At 43.0% G+C, this 27,565-nt stretch overlaps 1 protein-coding gene across 1 annotated transcript; it reads left to right on the top strand.

Annotated features, from left to right (window-relative positions):
- The first annotated feature begins 358 nt into the window (after positions 1-358).
- Positions 359-21,976, top strand: tesca (tescalcin a). Its single transcript, XM_079517167.1, has 8 exons — positions 359-486; positions 7,942-8,011; positions 10,982-11,062; positions 11,559-11,698; positions 18,011-18,072; positions 20,077-20,181; positions 21,257-21,304; positions 21,714-21,976. The coding sequence occupies exons 1-8, from the start codon at positions 411-413 to the stop codon at positions 21,801-21,803; spliced, it is 672 nt and encodes a 223-aa protein (XP_079373293.1). The 5' UTR covers positions 359-410; the 3' UTR covers positions 21,804-21,976.
- Positions 21,977-27,565: the final 5,589 nt, after the last annotated feature.

Raw genomic sequence — 27,565 nt, 5'->3', positions numbered from 1 at the left:
AAACTATACATTTCCAAATAAAGGGACGATTCCTTGTTTCAAACTGTGGGTTCTTGACTTGAAATTATAAAGTTTGAAAACCACTGGATGATCGCATTATTAGGTGTTTAGGACCTCGCGGATGCCAGATATATTATTTGCGTTGCCTTGACTTCCCTTGTGGAGCTCAGTCAGACTGTCAGTCAGTCAGGTGGAGTCACAGAGTCACACCACACGGAACGCACCCTGGGGCGCGTCAAACAAAGTCCCAGTCCAGTCACACACACACACACACACAGTCACACACACACACACACACACTCACACACACACACACACACACACACACACACACTACAGCACACACACACTACAGTACACACACACTACAGTAGGCTACACACGCACTTCACTGCTGCCAGCCAGCCGCGATGGGAGCCTCGCAGTGCTCACAGACGCACCCGCAAAAATACAAACAATACGAGGACTTTGCAGACAGAACTGGATGTAAGTATAGGCTATAATACAATTGCATTTTATTGACATTTGACAATGTATATTTATGTAACCTATGCACGACTAGTACCGTGTAGGATAGCAGCTACTACTTGTAATCCGATGTACATATTTATTCATTTAAATAATACATGTAACTTTATTGTTTCAAGTTTGGCTACGTTTAGAAAAGTCGCGATCAGGATCGGATAGAATAAAGAAGTAGAACATTTTGTTACGGTTATAACTTCCATTTATATTAACAGAGTGAGTTTGTAGGCAAAGACTAAAGCCGAAGGGCATATATATAGTAACATGAAAGTCTGAGAAATGATACCAATTACCAAATATAGGCTACCTACATACAAATACCATATCATGGTGCTGAAACTGAAATGTGTGTTGTTTTGCATATCCTTTCGGTCTGTTTGGTCCTGCGGCAAAAATAACACGTCAAATGTATTTTTTTCTGAAAACAAACATGTTTCTATATCAGTGGTTCTCAATATTTCATGTCAAGGACCCCAAATTATATGTAATTGGCCACCGACCCCCATCTGAAAATATGTCCTACCAGGAACCCCCCAGAAGCAAAGATTTGAGTTAAAAACGTTCGCTCTGAAATAATATATATTCAAAGATTTGTGCCACATGTCACGATTTTTCAAAAATATCAGACCGAGTGGCGCGCTATGAGCTTGTAGATCTGCTATTTTTCAATAGCTAAAGTATAACATAATGCTTAAAACACCAAAATGGGTTCCCGCCCAGAATGGGTTAATTTGACGATGTTACAGTGAAGTTATCATGAGAACACGTCACACACTTTGTAAAGTGGGTTGTTATCAGACAGTCAGGGTATTCAAATGAAATGAAATGATTACTATATTTACCCAGGGTATCTGGGCTAAGCTCAAGAACTTGTTTCCAGCCAGGCCCATTCAGTCAGTAGGCCTGTTCACTATGGCTGCTGCTGCTGCTGGTGTGTGTTCTTCACGGGACAATTACTTTAACAATTATTTTATGGTATAAAATAGAGGAATGGAAGCGCTGCAGGGATCTGTTAGTGGCTCTTAGATGGGTGCTCTTTGGTGATACAGGTAACCATATAGATCTGTTAGTGGCTCTTAGATGGGTGCTCTTTGGTGATACAGGTAACCATATAGATCTGTTAGTGGCTCTTAGATGGGTGCTCTTTGGTGATACAGGTAACCATATAGATCTGTTAGTGGCTCTTAGATGGGTGCTCTTTGGTGATACAGGTAACCATATAGATCTGTTAGTGGCTCTTAGATGAGGTGCTCTTTGGTGATACAGGTAACCATATAGATCTGTTAGTGGCTCTTAGATGGGTGCTCTTTGGTGATACAGGTAACCATATAGATCTGTTAGTGGCTCTTAGATGGGTGCTCTTTGGTGATACAGGTAACCATATAGCTCTGTTAGTGGCTCTTAGATGGGTGCTCTTTGGTGATACAGGTAACCATATAGATCTGTTAGTGGCTCTTAGATGGGTGCTCTTTGGTGATACAGGTAACCATATAGATCTGTTAGTGGCTCTTAGATGGGTGCTCTTTGGTGATACAGGTAACCATATAGATCTGTTAGTGGCTCTTAGATGGGTGCTCTTTGGTGATACAGGTAACCATATAGATCTGTTAGTGGCTCTTAGATGGGTGCTCTTTGGTGATACAGGTACAACAATATAGACAAAAGGTATCCTTCCTCCAAGTAGTACTGCTTGTCAGGGTGTAAAGGTATCCTTCCTCCAAGTAGTACTGCTTGTCAGGGTGTAAAGGTATCCTTCCTCCAAGTAGTACTGCTTGTCAGGGTGTAAAGGTATCCTTCCTCCAAGTAGTACTGCTTGTCAGGGTGTAAATTGCAGACTTGAAAAGAAAGTCTTTGGTGAAGAATTAAATAATTTATTTTATGATGAGCAAGGCAAATAAATAACAGGACCTGTTATTTATTTGCCTTGCTCATCATAAAATAAATTATTATTAGCCTTCTTTTCAAGTCTGCAATTTACACCCTGACAAGCAGTACTACTTGGAGGAAGGATACCTTTTGTCTAAATTATTTTATGGTATTTTATTTTATGTTATATATTATGTATAATCTGCCTCGTAAGGATCTGGAGTGTCAGTTTGGTATTCAATTGATCATTGTTTGCAAACTTTCATGTCGGTTTATTGTAATTGTTCATGTAAACTGTAAAAAAGTGTCCTGTAAGTCCATTATGGGCTGGGCTTCTTCTGAAGCATGACACTTAAATAAAGAATCAATCAATCATTAAGCTTGTATTGCATCTTATCAGCTGTCATAAAACAGTCTTATCCCTCCTAGACGGGTTAAGAAGAAGGTTAAACAGAAAAACAGTACAAGTCTGTATTAGTCCTATAACTTTGTTGGCAAACGAGTGACATGAAATTGTTATGTTTGTTGTTGCGCAGGCCAGAGTTAGTAGTGGAATGAATTGCTGCCTGCATGTGCTAGCTGGCAGTGTCAGGGTCAACAGGGGTCAGTGTTGTCAGGGTCAACAGGGTCCTGTTGGGACATCAAACAACTTATTGTATGTTTATTGCTCGTTGATTGTTGTTGGGTGTGACTTTGACCTATTATCTCTTAAGGTGGAGTGTCTGTGTCTTGAACTAGTGCAGTGCTTTTCACACCAGGGTCCATTAATATAGTATTCTGCATTTAAATCAGATTCTAAAAATGTCTTCTAAATCCTGACAGTTTTCTGAAAAAGCTATGTTTCTATGTCAGTGGTTCTTCGATTTTTGAAAAATAGCAGACCTACAAGCTCGTAGCGCGCCACTCGGTGGCGCGCTATGAGCTTGTAGATCTGCTATTTTCCAATAGCTAAATCATAACATAATGCTAACTAACACCAAAAGGGGTTCCCGCCCAAAATGGGTTAAGCCACGGACCACCATTTGATGATTTACCCTCTTAATTAGACCCAAAACGTAGAATATTTTGTTGTCGTTGGATAAGATTTTGCCCACAACCCCATGCTGTATTGATGTTGTTGGTACCATTAGGAGAGATAACAGGCAAACGTTGATCAAAGTAACAATTCTTCTACATTCTCTAATTGTGTAGACGTCTTGTAAATTAAGTAGGCCTAATGCAAGATGTTTAACAATAATCTAACTCTTGAGAGTGTAAAATTAAACCAAATTGACCTGTATACGGGTCCATTTGGTTTCATTCTACACTCTCAAGAGTTGAAGAATAAAGATCTATTAGGGTCCATTTGGTTATAATTATATCAACACTCCATCATTTAGCTGCGTGGGGACCACCTGGAACCCCTTCAAGGGCCACCAGGGGGTCCCCGGACCGCTGGTTGAAAACCACTGCTCTAGTGTGAAGAAATCTTTCATTCCACAAACACGTCCATACCTGACAGCAACTACTGGGGCAACACGTATCCATGGGGTTATATTCTTCATTCTGTTTGGTTAACCCATTTTGACCTGAGGACGATTCTACAAATGTCTTCTAAATCAGGGGTTCTCAACGTTTTTGGCCCGGGGACCCCCGGAAATGCTTTGGCAATGTCTCGGGACCCCCGCCCCGCCCCCTCCCGACCCCCAATATAAATTGACTGCTACAATAACCTTAAACCATTTTGGGCGGGAACCCCTTTTGGTGTTTTAAGCATTGTTATAATTTAGCCATTTAAAAATAGCAGATCTACAAGCTCATAGCGCGCCACCGAGTGGCGCGCTACGAGCTTGTAGGTCTGCTATTTTTGAATTTTTTTTTTTTTTTTTTGAAAATAATTTGGGGACCCCCTAAAATAATTTGGCGACCCCCCGAGGGGTCGCGACCCACGGGTTGAGAACCCCTGTTCTAAATCCTGACCTCATGGTTCTCCAACTATTTCATGTCAAGGAGCCCTAGAATTTGGCCGCCGACCCCCATCTGAAAATATGTAGTTCCAGGGACCCCCCAGAAGCAAAGATTTGAGTTAAAAACGTTCGCTCTGAAAGAATATATATATTCAAAGGTTTGCGCCACATTTTCACGATTCTTCAAAAATAGCAGACCTACAAGTTCATAGCGCGGCCCTCGGTGCCGTGCTATGAGCTTGTAGATCTGCTATTTTTCAACAGCTAAAGCATAACATAATGCTTAAAACACCAAAAGGGGTTAAAGGAGGATTCAGTGATTTGGCAGGCCAACAGGGAGGAACTCCTTATATGGTCAGCACACTCTATAGTAGGGAGGATTATCACAACAAAACAAAAAAAGAAGTGATATTTGAATTAAGTGAAATCACTGAATATACCTTTTTAAGTATAAAAGCAGCTATTCATAACTTGTATGTGCTACCCAGGTTTCGAACTGGGGTCCCGACTAGAATCCCTGCAGGAGTGGCCAGATTTACACCGCTCAACACAGAGGCATCCGTGGGGGCAGTGGTGGACATTATTATACACTGCAGATTCATTACAATACAATTAATTACGGATTGCAGCTTTTCACCCATTTTGACCTGAGATCAGATTCTAAAAATGTCTTCTAAATGCTGACAGTTTTCTGAAAAAGCTATGTTTCTGTCAGTCGTTCTTTCGATTTTTCAAAAAATAGCAGATCTACAAGCTCGTAGCGCGGCACTCGGTGCCGCGCTATGAGCTTGTAGATCTGCTATTCTTCAATAGCTAAAGCATAACATAATGCTAACACCAAAAGGGGTTCCCGTCCAAAAATGGGTTTTAACAAAGTTGTTGAACCCATTATTTGCTCCATTGTGTTCCATTTTCAGTGACCATGTGTCATGATGTGTCAGAGGATTGGGCTAATTCAAATCCCTACACAAATCTCTAAAGCGTGTTTACTAGACTGGAACACTACAATACAGTTCCCTTGTCAAAACGGTAAGCCTGGTAATTGTCATGATAGCACCGACACGGACAGCCCATAAACCTGCCTCTGAATGAGCCTGTGGTTGGTCTCAGTTCTGCTTTGCCTCAGTAGCCCAAACAGGGAGGGAACACAGTGCTCGGTCTAAACACTCTAGTGTTTACTCAAACTATTCAAAAACGGCAAACCTGTGTGCTTAATAGTAAGCTCATAGGTGAGGCAACCTATTACTCTTCACAGCTGTACGGCAAACCCTGGCGTTCAAGACTGTTCTGATCCCTTATATTGAAATATTATCAGCCACCGGTTTGCACTATAGGTGGAGAACAAAACGATACAGGAATGCTTTTGTATACCGGCAGGCAGCAAATACAAAACAAAACTAAATAATATGGTTTTGTTGTCTTTTGAATCAGAATTGTTGTGATTGTGATGTCTTGTTTTTAATCGAGTGAATTTCCTCCCTGTGCAACTAATTTACCCGCGGGCACTATAACGTCTTATGACCAAAATATTTGTCCTTTCGTATGTAAAAAGGTTACTTTTCGCGTCTCCGTCTAAGAAGTCATCCTTGGACTTCTTGTGGTGTACTTTTCCACTCTTGCTCCGCACGTGCAACGGACATTGAATTAAGGACAAAGAAAAAGGCGTATATATTTATAGTGACAGCTTAGCCTGGCCCTTGGGTGTTAATAAAGGAACCTTGACCCTTGTCAAATTATGCAGAGATGCCTGCATGCCACTACATCGAGATAACATGCAGGCCAATCCTTTATATGGCCACTGGTCTAGCGGGGCGAGTTAATGGTTAAAGAAATGAAACTCTTCAAGTGGCAAGCAAACACAATCACAGCAGCAGCAGAGTATTTGTTTTGCCATTAGCAGTGTTAGCAGCTACTTTTAGAAGTGGGGGGACGTGCGTGCACACATGTCATGCACGCGCATTTGCGTGCACGTGCGCAACACGCACAGACACACTATTAAAACATGCAGACGTGAAATAGCCTATTTAGAAACAGGGTTCACAATGTTTAATTGTATCCATGAAAGTAAAAAAAAACATATTTTTGGCAAAAAATATACATATTTTAGACTTGAGAGAAGTGAGGGGGGGGGAGGGGGGTGGCCACTGTCTACACCCCTGGCCATTAGTCTGAGAATATAGAGCGTCGCGGTCCCGCCCCCTTTCATGACGACGCGAGACTCAGAAGTTAATTCCCTGTTCATTTTCTCCATAGGCTTTTCAAAAAGTATTTATTTAACCCATTTTGACCTGAGATCAGATTCTACAAATGTCTTCTACATCCTGACAGTTTTCTGAAAAAGCTATGTTTCTGTCAGTCGTTCTTCGATTTTTCAAAAATAGCAGACCTACAAGCTCATAGCGCGCCACTCGGTGGCGCGCTATGAGCTTGTAGATCTGCTATTTTTCAATAGCTAAAGCATAACATAATGCACCCAAAATGGGTTAAAGACGTTTACGCCGCAGACAAAGCCAACTCTTGTTGTGACAAATCATGACAACAAACACAACATTTTGGGCCGAACAAATAATTACAAAGAACAACAAAAAGTGTTTTAACCTGCCGTTTTCTTCTTCTTTCTAATGATTTGTTCAGCCCCAAAAATGTTGTTTGTTGTCATGATTTGTCACGACTCGAGTTGGCTTAAAAGGTCTTTAACCCATTCTGAGCGGGAACCCCTTTTGGTGTTTTACCCCCTCAGGCCGGGAACCCATTTTGGGGTTCTGTACAGTATGTACAGTATTCAAAAAATGAAAAACTTTGATGCTGCTATATAAATATTTGACGTTTTTCAGAAAACGTAGGTCAGGCTTTAGAAGTCCTTGTTAGAATCCGCATCAGGCCTAAATGGGAAATACCTTTTGAAATGTCCCCGTAAAATGAACGGGGAATAATGTCCTGGGCCCTGGTGGTAGGGGGTGGGACTGCGACGCTCTATTGTGGAACCACTCAGTGATCCATCCATCCATCCCATCTCCCAATCTAAACTGATTCTTTATAGAACAAAGAGGAGATCCGGGCACACTTGTTAAAAGGAGGAAAACTTTATTGAACCCAATAAAGTCAATAAAGTTTTCCTCTTTTTAACATTAAGTGTGCCCGGATCTCCTCTTTGTTCTATATCGATGTGTTATCCCGATTGATCCCAGGAGCACCTTTTTACTACTACTTTTTATACCTGCACACCTCCTGAGCACCTGGTTGCCTCCTTGCCTCTGCCTAAACTGATTCTTGTGTAATCTCATTCTAGCTGTATATATATTGCCCGTCACACAAAGTAGTTTGAGGATATTGATATATCTCTCATGCCGCGTAAAGCCTGTTTTATACTTGGTTGCACATCATGTCTCACACAGAAAATAGTAGATCTCTCCAAAGCCCACAGCGTGTCGCAGTGCAGTGAGCGCACCGCACCGCAGGCTTGTAGATCTGCCATTTTCGGTGCGAGACACTGGAATGCAACCAGGTATAAAGTACAGGTGAAGGATGGGAGTGTGAGTGAGTGCTGTTGTCAGACGATATTATGCTGCTTCTGTCTCACAGTTCTCTTGTTGTTGTTTTCCAGTTTCATTGGAGCAGATTAACAACCTTCACAAGAGATTCAGGCAACTGAGCGACAACACAGAGACAATAAGGTGTGAAGCACTGGACTATAAGATAATATAACGCACATCCTCCTGTCTTGGTGCCGAGCCGCAAACTGTTAAAACTAACTACTAGATAATAATAAACGAAAACAAGGGCCCGCAACTCACTTTGTGATGCTCCATAGGTAACTTGTATTCACGTCGAACACAGCAGGCAACGTTTCGACCCGTATCAGTCTTTATCAAGTATCATACTCGAGAAAGACACAAGTGAGTTGCGAGCCCTTGTTTTCGTTTAAGGACTGGACTATACCCAGGACACTGTGGCACAGGAAGAAGATACACTGCTGAATGCAATGAGAAGAATGTCTAGCACTGTCTCCACGCTATAACCGATATACAGCTGGGTGAGCTATAGCCTAGTAGCCAAAAAGTGAACCCGGACATGTTGAGTACACCAACGTTTTATGTTAGAAATGTTTAGTATGGGTCCCCAACATGTAGAAACTGCCGGATGCTAACTTGCATTATGTTGAGCAATTTTCATAATTGGCATAATATGTGACCATACCATTAACAACCTATAGAAGGCAAAATATTCAAAATGTCATCATGCTTTATCTAGCATGTGATGTGTAACGAGTGTTTTAATGCTTGGAATGGATTCAGCATCATGAAAACCCCCTAGTTTGACAGCATGATGACATTTTGAATATTTTGCCTTCTATAGGTTGTAATTGGTATGGTCACATATTATGCCAATTATTAAAAATTGCTCAACATATGCAAGTTAGCTTCCCGGCAGTTTCTACATGCTGGGGATCCATACTAAACATCTCTAACATAAAACCTTGGTGTACTCAACATGTCCGGGTTCACAATGGGGCTCTATGGGCTGGCTACTAGACTACTAGCAAATATTGACTGGACCTTAGAGATGTGTTGAGGCCCTGTGGGCTTTGCAGATTTATTATAGAAGCTGTCCCCTTCTCACACACACACACACACACACACACACACGCACGCACGCACGCACGCACGCACGCACGCACGCACGCACGCACGCACGCACGCACTCGTGCGCACAGGTACGCACACAGATACAGTTGGTTCAGTCACAATCACATGGCATATAGTATTCTCTCTCTCTCCCGCTCCTTACATCTCTTTAACGCACACACGCACAACACACCCCATCAGTCATCACTAGCACCGTACCATGGGCATTGGGCAGTGACAGATAGCACATTCCTTTCTCTCTAAAAAAGAAGCAGGGAAGGACAAAGATAGAGCAGCATCTACTTTCCTGGCTAACCCTGTGCTGACCTTATGTCAAACATAGCCTCTGTCCCAGCCTTACTCATCTGCCAAGAGAAAAGCCTGGTCACAACCTAAGACAGAGAGTAAAGCCTGGTCACAACCTAAGACAGAGAGAAAAGCCTGGTCACAACCTAAGACAGAGAGTAAAGCCTGGTCACAACCTAAGACAGAGAGAAAAGCCTGGTCACAACCTAAGGCAGAGAGTAAAGCCTGGTCACAACCTAAGACAGAGAGAAAAGCCTGGTCACAACCTAAGACAGAGAGTAAAGCCTGGTCACAACCTAAGACAGAGAGTAAAGCCTGGTCACAACCTAAGACAGAGAGTAAAGCCTGGTCACAACCTAAGACGGAGAGAAACGCCTGGTCACAACCTAAGACAGAGAGAAACGCCTGGTCACAACCTAAGACAGAGAGTAAAGCCTGGTCACAACCTAAGACAGAGAGAAAAGCCTGGTCACAACCTAAGACAGAGAGTAAAGCCTGGTCACAACCTAAGACAGAGAGTAAAGCCTGGTCACAACCTAAGACAGAGTAAAGCCTGGTCACAACCTAAGACAGAGAGAAACGCCTGGTCACAACCTAAGACAGAGAGAAACGCCTGGTCACAACCTAAGACAGAGAGTAAAGCCTGGTCACAACCTAAGACAGAGAGAAAAGCCTGGTCACAACCTAAGACAGAGAGTAAAGCCTGGTCACAACCTAAGACAGAGAGAAAAGCCTGGTCACAACCTAAGACAGAGAGTAAAGCCTGGTCACAACCTAAGACAGAGAGAAAAGCCTGGTCACAACCTAAGACAGAGAGAAAAGCCTGGTCCCAACCTAAGACAGAGAGTAAAGCCTGGTCACAACCTAAGGCAGAGAGTAAAGCCTGGTCACAACCTAAGGCAGAGAGTAAAGCCTGGTCACAACCTAAGACAGAGAGTAAAGCCTGGTCACAACCTAAGACAGAGAGTAAAGCCTGGTCACAACCTAAGGCAGAGAGTAAAGCCTGGTCACAACCTAAGGCAGAGAGTAAAGCCTGGTCACAACCTAAGACAGAGAGTAAAGCCTGGTCACAACCTAAGGCAGAGAGTAAAGCCTGGTCACAACCTAAGGCAGAGAGTAAAGCCTGGTCACAACCTAAGACAGAGAGTAAAGCCTGGTCACAACCTAAGACAGAGATGCTATCAGGGGAAGTGTCGGTCCGGAACATCCGTCAGATGTATTTCCCCCGGATACGATATTTTCCCAACCAATCACAACACTTTGTTTCATTCACGGAGAATGTAAACTGATTTGTAAAGCACCAACGTCATTTCCTTGAGCGATACTATAACGCCAAAATCCCCCGACTTCCGCCCAAAACAAATGATAGTGTCTACACAGCGTAGGTCTTGCCCAGCGTGATGTCAACAGGACATTGAAATAATAGCATAAACCAAATAAACATACTAAAATGCTACGTACCTTTTATTTTTTCTACTCTGACATGTTATATAGTACGTTACAGTTGTAGAAACACATCTTGATGACATCATCAAGATGACATCATCAAGATGTGTTTCACCATGTTAATGATTTTTTTCCCGACCTCCAGTTCTAGGAAACACAGAATGGGGGGACTTTTTTAATTATTTCCACACAACAGCTCTAATGTATATTAATGACATACTGTAGTAAAATGTTGAAAATGAGTGTAATTCTCTTGTCGCACTGCAGCAGGGAAAACCTGGAGAACATTCCTGCCTTGGCCAATAATCCACTCAGAAAGCAAATTATTGGAGCCTTCTTTGACAAAAGGTGGGTATGTATGTTTACAATATACTGTACATTGGGGTCCCAGAGATAGAAATGCCATTGAATAGTCAGGGCCGTAGCCTAATTCAGGTCAAACCGGGGGCCCTTGAAATGAAAATGGTTGAAAAAATCACTGCTTGGCATATATTTTCAAAAGGGGGTCCGCGGGCTAATTAGTGTCAATTTGGGGGTCCTTGACATGAAAAAGTTTGGGAACCACCTTTCAATTGAATTGAATGAATTGCTAGTTGGACTATACTAGATTAACCCATTTTGACCTGAGATCAGATTCTAAAAAATGTCTTCTACATCCTGACAGTTTTCTGAAAAAGCTATGTTTCTATGTCAGTCGTTCTTCGATTTTTCAAAAAATAGCAGACCTACAAGCTCGTAGCGCGCCACTCGGTGGTGCGCTATGAGCTTGTAGATCTGCTATTTTTCAATAGCTAAAGCATAACATAATGCTAACACCAAAAGGGGTTACATTGTGTTCTTGCAGGAACCAGCATGAGGAGGAGGTGGGCTCCATCCAGGAGATCGGCTTCCAGCAGTTCCTCATGGTCATGTCCCACTTCAGACCCCCAGGGCTGAAGATGACCGAGGAGGAGAAGGAGGCCATGCGGAAGGAGAAGCTACGCTGTGAGGATCTCTCTCTCTCTCTCAACTAGAGTATAGAGCGTCGCAGTCCCGCCCCCTACCATGGACCAGGAAATGAATCCCAATGCATTTTTCCCATAGACATTTCAAAAAGTATTTATTTAAAGACGGTTACGCCGCGGACAAAGCCAACTCGAGTCGTGACAACTCATGACAACACAAACAATATTTTGGACCAAACAAATAATTACAAAGAAGAAAAACAACAAAAAAAGTGTTGTAACCTGCCGTTTTTTTCTTCTTTCTAATTATTTCGGCCCAAAAAATTGTGTTTGTTGTCATGATTTGTCACGACTCGAGTTGGCTTTGTCCGCGGCGTAAACGTCTTTAAATAAATACTTTCTGAAATGTCTATGAGGAAAATGAACGGAGAATCATTTCCTGGTCCATGGTAGGGGGCGGGACTGCGACGCTCTATTAACTGCAGACCAAACGTTTTGTTGAGTTGATAAATGATATTTATTCTCACCGCTTGTCCTATACTTCAGTAAGAAATGAATACATAAATAAACCGTCAAACACATAGATATTATAGTCAGACCAGCTATCCCGCCTCTAGCTGCTGCTGATTGGCCAGGCCGTTTTGTGGCCGGGCATCAAGTCTGCCTGAGAGTTCCCAGATGGGAGCAGGAGGGGGGAACCCAGTGTACTCTCTGCTGCCCCATCTGGCGGAGTCAGGTTACAGCTCCTCCAACACAGTTTAAAACAGTGTGCCTCTGCCTGTCAGCAACACCTGTGCTCAATCAGGGACTAGGCTTAAATACCCTGGGTAACCATGGCAACTCTGGCCTCGCCCATGCCCTGCTGTGATGTCATCAATATATATACCATTTAAAATCAGTAGACATCGTATGGCTCTTACAGTATATATGAATAGAGGCGGCACCCGGAGGAAACCCTGAGGCGAAATGGACATATAGTGGCCGAATTTGGTATTGCAGTTTGGACCCATATCGTTAACGCGCTGGTCCGTTGACTATCATTGCGCACGTTCATGATGATGACACGTGAACGCTGTTTCACACGTGAACGCACGTGAACGCGTGCAATGATAGTCAACGGCCAGCGCGTTCACGATGCTAATGCTACGATTCGTACAACTACCACTTTAATTCATATTGTGTATATGATACACACCACACACAACTTACTAGCACTGCTGCTGCTACTACTAGTACTAATTTGCCCATGTATTTGTATTTCTTTTACAATTTGACAGACTAAAAGATTTGAAAAGAAACCTTAAACGAAATTAATTTAAGCGTATTCTTTATAAAAGATTTAAACATTTTGACTCTGGTTGAAGTCCCATCCATGGCGTACACGCCCATGGATAACATACTGTAAGAAGTTAAGACACACCCCTCAGGCTTTTCGTCTTGAGGTTGCTGAGTCACCATTAATTTTAGAATATTATGGTGGAGAGGGAGGGGGGATGGGATAGATATCGTTTGTCATTGGCTCGCATGGAGGTTTGGCAGAAGGTGTTCATTCTTTAGACTACATCATGGTGGTTCATTGAAATAATATCCATTCAGAAGTACAGATGGGTTTAGACATGAGCGTCACCTGCAAAGTTTAAACTGACTGTGATCGGGAGAGGTTGAATTCTTGGCAGTCTTCCTGACTGAATTTACGCTAAGCTCCATTTGAATTAGTGAAGTAAACATTCTTGGCAGAGGTGAATACGTATGTTATCCTAGCTGCCTTTAATCGTGTGATTTATTTAAACCATTTAGGCCTGAGAAAAGATTCTACAAATGTCTTCTAAATCATGACAGTTTTCTGAAAAACCCATGTGTCAGTAGTTCTCAAACATTTTCATGTCAAGGACCCCCAAAAATATATGTAATTGACCGCCGACCCCCACCTGAAAATATGTTCTGAAAGAATATATATTCAAAGATTTGCACTACATTTTCATGATTTTTCAAAAATAGCAGACCTACAAGCTCGTAGAGCTTGTAGATCTGCTATTTTTCAATAGCTAAAGCATAACATAATGCTTAAAACACCAAAGGGGGTTCCCGCCCCAAATGGGTTAAAGTAGTGATAATCATCACACATCAGCTATGAAGTCCCGAGGCAAAGAGAGACAGCTGTTCAGGGGATCCGGCCAGGGCTGTATGTGGCATCAACAGACTCACTGGTAATGCCAACTACTGGGATAATAAATAAGGCCGCTTTGATGTTTCCGAGGGCCCTGCAGTGAACACTACTTTGTTGTTCATCCATTTAAATACCAGGTCAGGAGCAGGTGCTCTTGGCTTCACAACATAGCAGGACTGTCTAGATTGACTGGATTCAAGTTTCTACTTTACATAATTATAGGCCTACGGTACAATCCCGAGTGAGGACGACGATTCTACACATGCCTTCTAAATTATAACAGTTTTCTGAAATACCTCATGTTTCTGTATCAGAGGTGCTCAATATTTCATGTCAAGGTTCCCAAAAATGATATGTAATTGGCCGCCGACCCCCATCTGAGAATATGTTAGGGACTCCCCAGAAGCAAAGATTTGAGTTAAAAACGTTTGCTCTGAAAGAATATAATATTCAAAGATTTGCGCCACATGTTCACGATTTTTCAAAAATAGATCTATAAGAGTGCCACGCTACGAGCTTGTAGATCTGCTATTTTGTCTATAGATAAATTATAACACAAAGCTTAAAACACCAAAAGGGGTTCCCGTCCTGAAAGGGTTAAGCTAACTCGGAGTGTACCAATTAAATGCTAAGTCACCAAACAGGTTATCGACACAGATACTGCCTTTAGCAAGTCAATCTGAAATTAGCCTGAGCTAACGCTAGACATTTCTGGCCTAGATGGGAGGGCCGCGGCTCAGATTTACGCACACCCTGATTGGTTCACCGATCTGTCCGTCAGCCCCGGTCTCTCTTCCCCCCCCCCAGTGCAGCACTGTTATTGTGTCGACCAGAAGCAGAAACCACTGGTTGCTGGAGTATACCATTCTAAAGGACTGTCAAAGTTATTTCCACAGAGTCGGCACAGCCATTCTTCAGCCATTCTCCTCATTTTCCTCGCATAGCCTCGTTTGAAGTTCCACTGGTAATGATTTCCTCACGGTGTTATTTTGAGGGGTGCACACCGCTCAGAGCCCTGACGTCACATCATTTGAAGCGACGCCTACGCGGAAGGGTTGACTCCCACGTTTAGGCCAGTGCAGCCCATGCGTAAATCCAGGCTTTAATTTTTCGCGCAGACAAAATGAAAGCCTGGGTATCGAGGCTAACCTGAAATGAGCTTTCCTTTCCTCATTGTTCACAAGGGACAGTGCCAGCAGTCGAAATGTTTTATTTTGTACTGTATCCAAAGGAAGTGAACTGCATGGCAACCTGCTTTTAATTGCCAGCCGTACTACTAGTCAAGCTAAACTACCCATTTTGGGGCGGGAACCCATTTTGGTGTTTTAAACATTACGTTATAATTTAGCTATTGAAAAATAGCAGATCTACAAGCTCATAGCGCGCCACCGAGTGGCGCGCTACGAGCTTGTAGTTCTGCTATTTTTGAAAAATCATGAAAATATTTATTTCAGAAAACTTTTTAGATTTAGAAGATTTTTTTTTAATTTCGAGGTCAGGCCTAAATGGGTTAAGTACGAGTCAATGAATAGCACATCACTGCAATGTCAACATACACGAGACCAATGACATTTTACAGGCCATTACTACCTTGTTTGAGTACATTACATTCATTATAGATAAGACCAGTACCATTACTACCTTGTTTGAGTACATTACATTCATTATAGATAAGACCAGTACCATTACTACCTTGTTTGAGTACATTACATTCATTATAGATAAGACCAGTACCATTACTACCTTGTTTGAGTACATTACATTCATTATAGATAAGACCAGTACCATTCAATTCAATTCAATTCAATTTTATTAAAGTGTCAAATCACAACAAGTTGTCTCAAGACACTTTACAACCAACAAAGATCCACCCAGAGCAAGCAATATTACGACAATGGTAACGAAAAACTCCCCTTTAGGAAGAAACGTCAGGCAGAACCCGACTCTAGGGTGGGCGGCCATCTGCCTCGACCGTGTCGGGGGAAAGGGGGGGTAGAGGGGAATAGGAAGAAAGAATAGAAGAGAGATAGACAGGGTGGGCTCCATGGAGGGGCCTGGTCCACATCTGGTCCAGGTCGTGCACTGTGAGGCCGGGTCCACGGTCACACTTCTGGTGGGCTCCATGAAGTGGCCTGGTCCACGGTCACACTCGGCAGTCAGTTAGGGGTTAATATTAGAGGTCCACGGAACTGCGAAGTGGAGGACAAAAAGAGACTCCGGGGAAGGATTCCCCGGATGTTGGGTTAGTGGCAGGCCTTACTGGAGCCTATACAGTGTATATTACAAGCACTGCTGGGAGACTGCTGGGCTCCATGAAGTGGCCTGGTCCACGGTCACACTCGGCAGTCAGTTGGGGGTTAATATTAGAGGTCCACGGAACTGCGAAGTGGAGGACAAAAAGACAAAAAGAGACTCCGGGGAAGGAGTTGGATTAGTGGCAGGCCTTACTGGAGCCTATACGGTGTATATTACAAGCACTGCTGGGAGACAAACCCACACAAACAATGTACAATCATGGTATTTAGCAGACACACAGCACAGGTGCGGGGTTTGGTGGGAGGTTCCCACCCTTATGACTTTATCGGGTGAGCGAGTACTGGAGACAAGTCTAGCTATAGGCTTTGTCATAGAGAAAGGTTTTCAACCTAGTCTTGAATGTGCAGAGCGTGTCAGCCCCACGGACCGAAGCCGGGAGAAGGTTCCACAGCTGAGGTGCCTGGGACCTAAACGCCCTGCCTCCTATTGTAACTTTTGATATTTTTGGGACAGTAAGCATATTTGCATACTGTAAACGCACTGTTGTTCTATTTGGTTTGTAGGGATCGATGAGTTCTTTGAGATATTGTGGTGCCTGACCATTGAGAGCTTTGTAGGTGAGGAGAAGAATTTTGAACTCTATTCTGTATTTAACCGGGAGCCAGTGTAGAGAGGCCAGTGAAGGAGTGATATGGTCTCTTCTTCTGGTACCTGTCAGCACACGCGCCGCAGCATTTTGAACTAGCTGTAGGCTTTTCAGAGACTTACTTGGGCAGCCTGACAATAGCGAGTTGCAGTAGTCCAGCCTTGAGGTGACAAATGCGTGGACAAGTTTTTCTGCATCATTTGTGGACAGGATGTGCCTAACCTTTGCAATATTACGCAGGTGAAAAAAGGCAGTCTTTGAGATTTGTTTGATGTGAGATTTGAAGGACATATCTTGATCAAAGACAACTCCCAGATTTTTTACAGTGGCCTTGGAGGCCAAGGTAATGCCATCTAGGGAAAAGTTCTCGTCGGCTAGTTTGTCTCTTAGGGGCTTAGGGCCAATAATGATAACTTCCGTTTTGTCAGAGTTGAGGAGTAGGTAATTACGGGTCATCCAACTCTTTATGTCTTTAAGACATGCTTGAAGTTTGACTAGTTGGTCCGTTTCGTTCGGTTTCATCGATAGATATAGTTGAGTGTCGTCCGCGTAACAGTGGAAATCTATAGAGTGTTCCCTGATGATGTTACCCAGAGGGAGCATATATAAAGAGAAAAGTATTGGTCCAAGCACAGAGCCTTGTGGAACTCCGTATTTGACCTTTTCACGTGTTGAGGATCCGTCATTGACATTAACAAACTGAAATCGGTCAGACCATTTGTCTGACCGACCATTACTACCTTGTTTGAGTACATTACATTCATTATAGATAAGACCAGTAGGGAAACTTCTAGTTACTAAAACTTTTTTCTTTTTTTTTTATCTCTCCCTCTGAGAGCCAACTTTACTCTAGTCTAAATCACAACTTCCTTCGTCCTGGGGATGTCGAACGGTCCATTAGCGACATCCTTTCTCCCCCCCCCCCCCCCCCCTTTCCCCCCTCACTGTATATGTTTCTTTCCCCTTTTTACCTCCATTATGATGAATTCCTGTTCTGTTCTTTGTCTATATAGAAGTGTCTATTTGTCTCTAAATGTTTTGATGAATTGAACATGGTGGACCCTATTGTAAACAAGTGTAATGCTTTATTGGGTCGTCCGCTCACAGTTAACATCCTTTGTATTGAGTTGGTGCTTGAAATGTACTGTAATTCTGCAAACTGTTAATAAATATTTCAATCAATCAATCAATTTGTCAAAATCAACCATTTCAATTAAGTCCACAGAAATGTTTGCATACGGTTTGTTTTGACTATATGTTCTTGTTCTACTCTATTCTCCTAGTCCTGTTCAACATGCATGACACAGACAACGATGGCACCATCACTGTGGACGAGTATAGAAAGGCAAGTAAATTAATGACCACCGACAGCATCAAAGCATCAGTTGCTGTTAGGCATGTAACGATATATCGTATATCGCGATATATCAATATTATATCCCGGCGATATGTATCGATTTATTTAAAAATAAATCGATTCAAAAAAAAAAAAAAATCATATTCCATCATATTCACATGTTTTTGGAGAGAAATGAGACAGACTCCATGCAGTCACTTTCAGTAGTAGAGGCCTGCAGAGGGGAGCTGTATGTGTCTGTGACTGTGCCTAGGTGTGAAAAAAGCTTGGGGGATGAAGATAAATCATTTGTCTGGAAAAAAAATGTGTTGAAAATATCGTGAAGAATCGTATTGTGAACCTCATATCGTGATACGTATCGTATCGTGAGTTGAGTGTATCGTTACATGCCTCATATCGTGATACGTATCGTATCGTGAGTTGAGTGTATCGTTACATGCCTCATATCGTGATTAGGGTTGGGATTCGGAACCGGGTCCATTTCAGACCCGGTTCCGACATTGCGGATCCGGAGCCGGTTCCATCGTTTCTTTATTAACGGTTCCCCAAACGGATCTCATCAGTCGTCATTTAGCTCCGCTGTGTCTGTGTGTGCATGCATGCGTGCAAGCAGAGCCTGGGGTGACGTCACCCCACCTACACGAGTGAGTGAGGTCGGGGTACGCCCACTCTTCTGTGCATTCAGCGACCGGCGCGGAGCGAGTGGGACAGTATGTCGCACAGATTTCCAAAGTGTGGTTAACAGAGAGGGAAATGACTGAGGCTGAGCACGCAACGTGCAATAAATGCGACGCTATAGTTCCCTGCAAAGGTTGTTGCAACTTGTACCAGTTGCACCACGTCCACATTGAGGAAACATCAAAATCAATATGCCTACACGAGTCCACAACTCACGAGAATAATCTAGGCGCGTTTGTGAGCCATGCGGAAAGCCGTGCCCGCTCTCCCCGCAGCTCCACCACAGCTGGCGGGGGACGATCTGATGCAAGGCTGGTTTACTTTCCCCAGGCTAGTAACGTAATAGAAAATAAAAACTACTAACGTCTACAGAGCTTTTCATTAGGCGTATTGTACAACTGTTGTTAATGGTGTTAATTTAGAACGCCAATGACTCGATGTCTTTCTGTCTGATATTTTATGAATCACGTTAACTATAGAGCCAAATCAATTTGTCTGCACTTATTTTTACAATTTATAAGCAACTCAACTGCTTTTGATTTGGCTCTAAATTAATCGCGTGACTGTTGAGAGCCCAGCGTTTAGGTGCATATCTCCATAGATTGATACTTTATAAACAGTTTGCAGAAAAAAGCACAGGAACGTAGCCTACAGTTCAATACAAGGTCTGCTAAGAGGATTTTATAATCCAAGAAAGCACTATGGCTTGTTTCCATTAGGGTAAGGGGTCCTTCATATTAAATTAATCTGAACATTAAGACAACATTTGTCACCACAACAATATCATTATTGCAATGTGTACTGTATATTTAATATACAGTATAGAAATTGCAATATATATACAGTACAAATTGCAACAATGATATTGTTGTGGTGGCTAGCTGCTGGCAGCAGCTAGCCACCACAACAATATCATTGTTGGTGGTGGTGGTGAAGTTTAAATAATAGTGCCACCTCATAATTGTAAAGTGCATTTTCAATAATTGAATGAATTAATTTGTGTTTATTATGTACTTGGTTAGGTTAGTTATAATATAAGCATAATCTATGACAGAAAAAAAAGGGGAAAAAATAATATTAGGATCCGTTAAGGGAACCGTTAGGATCCGGAACCGTTAAGAGGGATCCGGGAAGGATCCGGAACCGTTAAAATCCTAACGAATCCCAACCCTAATCGTGATACGTATCGTATCGTGAGTTGAGTGTATCGTTACATGCCTAGTTGCTGCTTCTAAAAGCACAGTTAAACAGGATGCATAACATTATAGATATGATTTTTTTGTAATGAATTATGTTCCGTTGACTTCCTTATAGGTGGTCGAGGAACTCATGTCAAACAACGACATTGGGCAGGAGGCTGCCAAGGCCATCGCAGATGCTGCCATGTTGGAAGTGGCCAGCATAAACATGCCACACATGGTAAGTGCAGATCGAGGCATAATGACATTTAGTGAATCGTGGAAAAGGGGAATATCCGCACTCTCTATATATCGAAACGCGTTCGTTTCTCTAGGTGGACTGCTGCAGATTGTGTTTTCATAAACAAACTTTATCATTATATAGATATGTTCTAGTTACGTTCTTAGCTTAGGCATGTTTCATGATAATGCATTTTTATATATGTGATGTATTCCCATGTTTTTTTGTTCTTGCTTAATGTAAATCGCTCTGGATTAAGAGCGTCTGCTAAATGCCTAAATTGTAAATTGTACAAGAGAGTGCGGATATTCCTTTTTCATTGATCTTCAAGAATGTGCACCCATCAGCTACAGAGACTATGAACTTGACTCCCTGGGTAGAGCGCACCTTCATACTATTTTGTTAATTATGTCATGGGTTACACTAGTAGCTCAACCAGCTGTAAACGTAATAGCATCCTGCATTAGATGCAACTTCTCTGTGTCTATGATGTCTAAAATGCATTTAGACCTGACGAAGATTCTACAAATGTCTTCTAAATCCTGACAGTTTTCTGAAAAACCCTATGGGCAGTATTATGCGTGTCTTAAGTACCAGGTCTTATGACTTAACTTAAGACCTGGAGGCGTGGTCAATGCTGTTTGGCCACTCAGAATAGCCAAATGGCATTGTTCACGCCTCCAGGTCTTAAGTTAAGTAATACGACCTGGTACTTAAGACACGCATAATACTGCCCTATGTTTCCATGTCAGTGGTTCTCAAACATTTTCATGTCAAGGACCCCCAAAAATTATATGAAATTCTCCACCCTCCCCCATCTGAAAATATGTTGTTCCAGAAGTAAAGATTGGAGTTAAAAACGTTCACTCTGATAGAATATATATTCAAAGAATGGGGCCACATTTTCACAAATTTTCAAAAATGCTATTTTTCAACGGCTAAAGCATAACATACGCTAATGCTTAAAACACCAAAAGGGGTTTCCCGTCCAGAATGGGTTAAAACATTTAACGTAGCCTACAAGTAACAACACTGCACAGATTGGCCTAAGTTACCCTTTTCATTATCATTTCAGGGACCTGATGATTTCTATGAAGGAATTACCTTTGAGCATTTTGAACAGGTTGGTACAATTCTAGCCCCGCAAAATATACAGCTTTAACCCATTTTGACCTAGGAACGATTCTACAAAATGTCTTCTAAATCCTGACAGTTTTCTGACAGAAAAACCCATATTTCTATGTCAGTGGTTAACGTTCGCTGTGAAGGAATATATTCAAACATTTGGGCCACATTTTCACTATTTTTTCAAAAATAGCAGACCTACAAGCTCGTAGCGCGCCACTCGGTGGCGCGCTATGAGCTTGTAGATCTGCTATTTTTCAATAGCTAAAGTATAACATAATGCTTAAAACACCAAAAGGGGTTCCCGCCCCAAAATGGGTTAACTTCCCAAATGATTATTGTAGGTTTATATATGGATAATATACAACATGGCTACCTAATAATCCTCCTATAATGTCTTCACACAGATTTTAAAAGGCCTGGAGATGGAATCCAGAATGAATGTCCGCTTTCTGGACGTGGACACGTCGACCATGCGTTGCGGGAAAGGGAAATGATCATGAGTACCAGACGAAAAACAGTCTAAGTCCAAATGTCATTCTGACCCCTCCACGAAAAGGCCTCGTTGTCCTGAACCCTTATCTATCATGTCATTCTGACCCCTCCACGAAAAGGCCCCCTTATCTAAAAACAGTCCAAATGTCATTCTGACCCCTCCACGAAAAGGACGAAAAACAGTCCAAATGTCATTCTGACCCCTCCACGAAAAGGACGAAAAACAGTCCAAATGTCATTCTGACCCCTCCACGAAAAGGACGAAAAACAGTCCAAATGTCATTCTGACCCCTCCACGAAAAGGCCTCGTTGTCCTGAACCCTGACCCCTCCACGAAAAGGCCTCGTTGTCCTGAACCCTTGACCCCTCCACGAAAAGGCCTCGTTGTCCTGAACCCTGACCCCTCCACGAAAAGGCCTCGTTGTCCTGAACCCTGACCCCTCCACGAAAAGGCCTCGTTGTCCTGAACCCTTGACCCCTCCACGAAAAGGCCTCGTTGTCCTGAACCCTGACCCCTCCACGAAAAGGCCTCGTTGTCCTGAACCCTGACCCTTGACCCCTCCACGAAAAGGCCTCGTTGTCCTGAACCCTGACCCTTGACCCCTCCACGAAAAGGCCTCGTTGTCCTGAACCCTTATATGTCATTCTGACCCCTCCACGAAAAGGCCTCGTTGTCCTGAACCCTTATCTATCATTTATACATTATGGATCAATAGTGTGGACTTTAGACTGTTTTTCGTCTATGGCATATTGTCCGTCAAACCAATCAAACGGATAGATTACGTACCTGCTATAGCAGAACCTCTCCTCTGAGATTTCACCAAATGCTATTTTTTTTATATGCACTAATACTTTGATACCTTTGCACAATAATTCCTATAGTACATGTTGAATTAATATTTAAATATGAAGAATATATGCCAAATGCCCAGCAAAACAAAAAAAGTTTTCCACGGTGCTCGAGGTAAACGGTGAAGTCTGTGAAACATGCAATTTTCACTTGCCATTATCAGGAATGCCTTCTTATTGTCTAATTTAATTGAAACTTTTTTGTTGTTGTTGTTTAACACTATTGAACATTTCAAATAGACTGACCTATAGGCTATCCTTGATTTTCTTGGCCTAATAGAGAGTATGCAAATGCATGAAGTCAATGGCAAATTGAGTTTAAAGTCGTTTATCATCGTTTAATACATTGTTTAATACAATCCTGGCTTTTCCCCTCCGGGCAACGCCAGGAGGGGAAAGAAGCGTACCACCTAATGTAGACGTGCTGCGGCGCGACAGCTTGGCTGACAACACTGCAGAGCTCAAGAACCTGATGTTGGATAGGAATTTGTGGAGGGCAGCGATCCAGGAATCCCGAGTTGGTGTTGGCTAGACCTCACTCTGCACTGCAGTAACTAGTTGGTGTTGGCTAGACCTCACTCTGCACTGCAGTAACTAGTTGGTGTTGGCTAGACCTCACTCTGCACTGCAGTAACTAGTTGGTGTTGGCTAGACCTCACTCTGCACTGCAGTAACTAGTTGGTGTTGGCTAGACCTCACTCTGCACTGCAGTAACTAGTTGGTGTTGGCTATACCTCACTCTGCACTGCAGTAACTAGTTGGTGTTGGCTAGACCTCACTCTGCACTGCAGTAACTAGTTGGTGTTGGCTAGACCTCACTCTGCACTGCAGTAACTAGTTGGTGTTGGCTAGACCTCACTCTGCACTGCAGTAACTAGTTGGTGTTGGCTAGACCTCACTCTGCACTGCAGTAACTAGTTGGTGTTGGCTAGACCTCACTCTGCACTGCAGTAACTAGTTGGTGTTGGCTAGACCTCACTCTGCACTGCAGTAACTAGTTGGTGTTGGCTAGACCTCACTCTGCACTGCAGTAACTAGTTGGTGTTGGCTAGACCTCACTCTGCACTGCAGTAACTAGTTGGTGTTGGCTAGACCTCACTCTGCACTGCAGTAACTAGTTGGTGTTGGCTAGACCTCACTCTGCACTGCAGTAACTAGTTGGTGTTGGCTAGACCTCACTCTGCACTGCAGTAACTAGTTGGTGTTGGCTAGACCTCACTCTGCACTGCAGTAACTAGTTGGTGTTGGCTAGACCTCACTCTGCACTGCAGTAACTAGTTGGTGTTGGCTATACCTCACTCTGCACTGCAGTAACTAGTTGGTGTTGGCTAGACCTCACTCTGCACTGCAGTAACTAGTTGGTGTTGGCTAGACCTCACTCTGCACTGCAGTAACTAGTTGGTGTTGGCTAGACCTCACTCTGCACTGCAGTAACTAGTTGGTGTTGGCTAGACCTCACTCTGCACTGCAGTAACTAGTTGGTGTTGGCTAGACCTCACTCTGCACTGCAGTAACTAGTTGGTGTTGGCTAGACCTCACTCTGCACTGCAGTAACTAGTTGGTGTTGGCTAGACCTCACTCTGCACTGCAGTAACTAGTTGGTGTTGGCTAGACCTCACTCTGCACTGCAGTAACTAGTTGGTGTTGGCTAGACCTCACTCTGCACTGCAGTAACTAGTTGGTGTTGGCTAGACCTCACTCTGCACTGCAGTAACTAGTTGGTGTTGGCTAGACCTCACTCTGCACTGCAGTAACTAGTTGGTGTTGGCTAGACCTCACTCTGCACTGCAGTAACTAGTTGGTGTTGGCTAGACCTCACTCTGCACTGCAGTAACTAGTTGGTGTTGGCTAGACCTCACTCTGCACTGCAGTAACTAGTTGGTGTTGGCTAGACCTCACTCTGCACTGCAGTAACTAGTTGGTGTTGGCTAGACCTCACTCTGCACTGCAGTAACTAGTTGGTGTTGGCTAGACCTCACTCTGCACTGCAGTAACTAGTTGGTGTTGGCTAGACCTCACTCTGCACTGCAGTAACTAGTTGGTGTTGGCTAGACCTCACTCTCACAGCAACAAATACAATCTGACAGGACCTTTCCGTTTGGCTGTACGGGGCTGGTCAAGGCCAGAAAGTAGTTTTTTGCCACTCAGTAGGCGTTCCTGCATAACTTCTGTGTATGATGATGATGTCACGCGCATACCCTCTATGCGAGATTCCCAGGGCAATGTAGTGATGTTCTCTTGTGGGTCCTGTACTGTATGTATAACATACCGTAAAGGTTATGTCAGCCATGTTGTACGTCCGGCATTCATGGATCATAGGTTATGGTCAACATCCAGAGCGTGAGACAGAACAGGCACTCCACATGCTAATCATTCCCTCAGAGCTCAAGAATAGTTCCCGGAGACTTCATGTAAACATTGCTGCTCAAACAAACAAGATCCAGGGATCTAGAAATACTACTACTACTAAGTCTGTGTTCAAACAGTACTTAAATAACTTAAGTGTGACCCCCTTTCCACCGGTTGGTTCCCAATGGGAACCGGTTCAGTTCTTTCCACCGGTTGGTTCCCAATGGGAACCGGTTCAGTTCTTTTTGATTCTTAGTCCATGAGCCAGAGCTCCAAAATTGGTGGGAAAAACTAGACCTATATTTAATTGTTTATAGGATCAATACAAGTAAATGAATACATGATAACCCTTCCACAGTAGTAGCTTTTTCATATTTTTGATTATTTTGCATATTTCCCTACATAATGCCTCATTTGCATATTTAAAAATGTAACATTTTTAATACAATAAATCATTGTCTTCGTGTAAGTACTCAATTGGAGAAGTTTCATGGTGATAACAATCTAATATAGGTATGGTTTTGCACACTCAATTCACAAGGTTCCAATTTTGGAACTGAACCGGTTCCCATTGGGAACCAACCGGTGGAAAAGGAGCCTGTGTGTGTGTGTGTTTGCCAAAGAACTGTAATGTAATGTATGCGTTTGCAATAATTTATATGAATGTATTAAATAAAGTGATGATTAACAGATGCATGGAGTCAAGCAGAGGTGTTTTGTTGTCGTTGGTGGTGTCTGTAACGGTAAAAGCAGTAGTTCCCAAAGTGGGGTCCGGGGACCCCCAGGGGTACTTGAGGGAGTTCCAGGGGGGACCCAGCTAAATGATAATTTGTAATTTGGTTCCATTTGTACACTCTCAGAGTTAAAGGAGCATTCAGTGATTTGGAAAAAAAACCTGGTCCACCCGGTAACAAGATGTGCACATGCACACACTCTACAGTGGGGGAAGTACAACAGACCAACAGCACGTGCACCAAGGCCCGCCCCACTCGATCATGATTGGAGGAAGGCCCCTCTCATCCTGATTGGATGAAGGCTTTGCCACCCAAAGCCCAAACCGAAACTAGGGTTTTTTGATCCCAGGGGCTCACTGGGGACAGGGAGGAACTCCTTATATGGTCAGCACACTTTATAGTAGGGAGGATTATCCATAAAATAAGAAAAAATAAGTGATATTTGAAGTGATATCACTGAATATACCTTTAAATTAACAGTGGTTTTACAATATAAATTGGGGTCCCAGATAGATAGAAATGCCATTAAATCGGGGGTCCGTAGCATAATGCGTGTTAAACTGGGGGGTCCTTGAAATTAATGTGTTTCGGAATCACTGCTAGAGCTGTAAAAATCCTCCCTTATCGGGGTCACTGGCATATGTTTTCAAATGGGGGGTCCGAGGCCTAATAAATGTTGATTTGGGGGTCCTTGACACGAAGATGTTTGGGAACCACTGCAGTAAAGGACCACATTAAGTACAAAGCAATTCTTTCGGTGGTTTGGATTCAACATCCAGGTAAATGAAAATATGATATCCTTTAACAACATTTGTTTTTCCCTACAATGTTGATCAATAACATGTGTGGACCATTAGCTTGGAACAACAATTATCTAATGTTACTAGCATAGCAGTATACAGAAATCAGACTCGTCTGAAGTAAGTGGTGCAACAGCGCCCCCTGTTGATACCCTAAACATTTGGTTGCACCACTTAAAAAATAAAAAATAATTAATCCATTATTTCAAAAGCTTTACTTAATGAAGTGAAGGAAATATAGTTTGGAGAATCAACGCATGGTCGGTATTGTCAAAGAGCTATATCATCCCATTTAGACGATTCTACAAATGTCTTCTAAATCCTGACAGTTTTCTGAAAAAACCCATGTTTCTATGTCAGCGGTTTTCAAACATTTTCATGTCAAGGATCCCCCAAAATATATGCAATTGGCTGCGGACCCCCATCTGAAAATATGTTGTCCCAGCCAGGGACCCCCCCAGAAGCAAAGATTTGAGTCAAAAACGTTCGCTCTGAAAGAATATAATTATATTCAAAGATTTGCAGCACATTTTCACGATTTAAAAAAAAAAAATAGCAGATCTACAAGCTCGGTGCCGCGCTATGAACTTGTAGATCTGCTATTTTTCAATGGCTAAAGTATAACACAATGCTTTAAAACACCAAAAGGGGTTCCCGCGCTAAATGGCTTATTGTCCGATGTCCGTCCGTATGCCCAATTTTCCCAACTTGAGTCCACTGACAAAGACGTTTGTGTCAGTGGGACGGCTGAGCGCCAGTCACAGACGTTTGTGTCAGTGGGACGGCTGAGCGCCAGTCACAGACGTTTGTGTCAGTGGGACTGCTGCGCGCCAGTCACAGACGTTTGTGTCAGTGGGACGGCTGAGCGCCAGTCACAGACGTTTGTGTCAGTGGGACGGCTGAGCGCCAGTCACAGACGTTTGTGTCAGTGGGACTGCTGAGCGCCAGTCACAGACGTTTGTGTCAGTGGGACTGCTGCGCGCCAGTCACAGACGTTTGTGTCAGTGGGACGGCTGAGCGCCAGACAGTATG

Source organism: Electrona antarctica (genome assembly GCF_951216825.1).
Source record: "Electrona antarctica genome assembly, chromosome: 12".
In the NCBI taxonomy this organism is placed as follows: Eukaryota; Metazoa; Chordata; class Actinopteri; order Myctophiformes; family Myctophidae; genus Electrona; species Electrona antarctica.
Note: the sequence above shows the minus strand (reverse complement) of the source record. Positions and strands in the feature narration are given on the sequence as shown.

Coding starts and splice junctions, on each gene's coding strand:
- tesca (XM_079517167.1), top strand. CDS start 411: ATGGGAGCCTCGCAGTGCTCACAGACGCACCCGCAAAAATACAAACAA. Junction 8,012..10,981: donor GACAACACAGAGACAATAAG/GTGTGAAGCACT, acceptor GTCGCACTGCAG/CAGGGAAAACCTGGAGAACA. Junction 11,699..18,010: donor GCGGAAGGAGAAGCTACGCT/GTGAGGATCTCT, acceptor CTATTCTCCTAG/TCCTGTTCAACATGCATGAC.